General features: G+C 39.0%; 1 protein-coding gene across 2 annotated transcripts in view; it reads left to right on the top strand.

The window, feature by feature from the left end:
• The window catches only part of LOC106871179 (neuralized-like protein 4), a 93,667-nt gene that overhangs the window by 46,325 nt on the left and 44,941 nt on the right, over window positions 1-2,401 (top strand). The window contains exon 11 of one of the 2 annotated variants that reach the window (XM_052973785.1): window positions 727-805. In XM_052973785.1, the coding sequence (XP_052829745.1) occupies window positions 727-805 (79 nt within the window). Of the gene's footprint in view, window positions 1-708; window positions 806-2,401 lie in introns of both variants that reach the window. The other variant, XM_052973784.1, reaches the window with a different exon arrangement.

Raw genomic sequence — 2,401 nt, 5'->3', positions numbered from 1 at the left:
ATTTGGGAACATAGGATGATATCATGATCATCTATCATCCATGCTGGCATGGGTTGGCTAAGTTGACAGGAGATGGTAAACCAGAGGCGTGTGCAAAGCTCCACTGTCTACCTTGGCATAGTTTCTACAACTGGGATGCCCTTCATAACACCAACCACTTTACAGAGTGAACTATGTATGTGGTGTGTGTGTGTGTGTGTGTAAGTAGGTATGTATGTGGGTATGCCTAGTTAGGTTGGTAGGTAGGTGTGTTGGTATTGGTGTGATTGTGTAATACAGAAGTTTGCTTCACTAGTTCATAAGTGAATTTGATTGACGAAAACTATAGGAAATGGGCCATGCATGTGTGTGTGAGAGAGAGAGAAAGCCCATTGCATGACCTAATTTGTCTCCAGCTGAATGAAATGGTGATGATGTTTACATTCCTTATTGATAAATAAAAAGAATAAATTCTTTACTTGTAAAGAGATTAGGATTGAAAACAGGAAGAGTATCCAACCAGAAAATTTTGTCTGAAATAAGTCCCTGTTCAATCTATGTTAGAATGAAAAAACAAACATTCGAAAAACAAACAAATATATAGCAATATATGTATATTTTATTGTATAGATCTCCTCAAAAATGTTAAAAAAAGTCTGGTAGAAATTTGCTGCAGAATTCAATTTTTTCCTATTGAATATTTTCTATATTATATCATTAAAAATTTAGTGTTACCTTTGCTTATAGGTGTGACCTTGATAAAACCTGAAGAGTTAAAGTTTCCTGCTACAATGACTGACATTGAATATGATACATGGATGTTGAGGTAATTATTTATTATTTTGTTTTTACGGTTCAATAAAAGAAAGAAGAATAGTGCCCATTACCTTTTTTTCAGAGTATCCAAGCCTGGCAAGCAGAAAGGAGCTAATTATCCTCAGACTGAAGCCATGGCCCAAATTCTTGTTAACAGAGTAAACCCTGTTAGAGATACTACCTTACAAGGTGATCGTGTTAAACTGTGCCAGGACTGATCAAGTCCACCACACAATTCTGTTACAGGCTCTCTCACTTCTTTCTCACCAAGACTGCTGTTCTGCTAATTTGGACAATTGATGCCAGTTAGTATTGCATCATCACTTATCCATTATTTTTAACCAGCTAGCTAACTCTTCAAACCTCTCTTGAAGTCTTTGTCACTTCCATATGAAACGTTCACTCTTCTACCACCAATCTCTACCTCCGTTGGATGTTCTCACTACTGTCTCAGCATGGCTCTCCTCTACATATCTTATTCTCTCTCTGTTCATATGCCTTGCTTATAAATGCTGGCAGTTGTAAATCTCCATTCCCAAGTCTGAAGGTTCATGATTTCATTATCAAAGTTTCATGTTCTGAACAACAGCTTGATAATGGCAAAGTTATTTTGATAAATTCTTCATTGTTTTCAAAATTAACTGAAATCATTTTCAGTGTATTTCAAGAGAAATCATTATCATCATCATCATTGTTCAATGTCCATCTTCCATGCATGCTTGTCTAGGACGATTAACAGGAGCTGGCCAGGTAGAAGTCTACTCAAGGCTACTGTGTGTGTTTTGACAGGGGTTTAACGAATGGATGCCCTTCCTAACACCAACCTTTATGCAGAGTGGACTCTGTGCTTTTTATGTGACACTAACAGAAGTGAAGTTAGTTTTGACAAATTTTTTACAGCTGGATGCCCTTCCAAATGCCAACCACATTACAGTGTGGACTGGATGCTTTTAACGTGGCACCAGCACTGGCAGGCTAACCAAGTAACTCACAAGACAGGGGATTATGAGAGGGGAAGGGGGCATTTGAGGAGGGGAACTTGTGTCAAAGGATGAAAGGTTAGAGTGTGACAGAGAGACAGAAGCAGTCTTGCTATAGAGGAGATACATGGTTACCCATTGAGATAGTGAGAGAGAGGTACAAGAAAGAGATCAGAAACAAGTGTACTGATGTAAAAGTGATACTTGGTTACCTAGTTAGAACAAAAACAAGAGGAGAGAGAGAGAGTAGAAAACAACAAAAGTGGAAGAAAGAGCCGAAGAGAGATGGTGTAGTGCTAGGGTATAACCACAAGTAACAAGAATATGAGCATGGAACCTGGTTAGGAAAATAGGGTGTGGGTGATGGGGGGGGGGGGAGAGCAATGATGCAGTGAGCAGGGCAGTGAGGGCAAGAAAGGGGATTGGAAAACAATCATGATTTATGAAAAGGAAATGGGAGGAAGAGGAAGATGCAGTAAGAAGAGGAGTTGTAGTTTGGTTTCTTAGAGTAGAGTGTGTGGAACATAACTCTTCTTACACTCAGTTTCATGGACAGGTCTTCTCTAGAACCACATATTGCCAAACATCTTGGTCCACTATCATTTCCTCCATGAGCCCCAACATCT

Source organism: Octopus bimaculoides, chromosome 16 (assembly GCF_001194135.2).
Source record: "Octopus bimaculoides isolate UCB-OBI-ISO-001 chromosome 16, ASM119413v2, whole genome shotgun sequence".
Classification (NCBI taxonomy): domain Eukaryota; kingdom Metazoa; phylum Mollusca; class Cephalopoda; order Octopoda; family Octopodidae; genus Octopus; species Octopus bimaculoides.
Note: the sequence above shows the minus strand (reverse complement) of the source record. Positions and strands in the feature narration are given on the sequence as shown.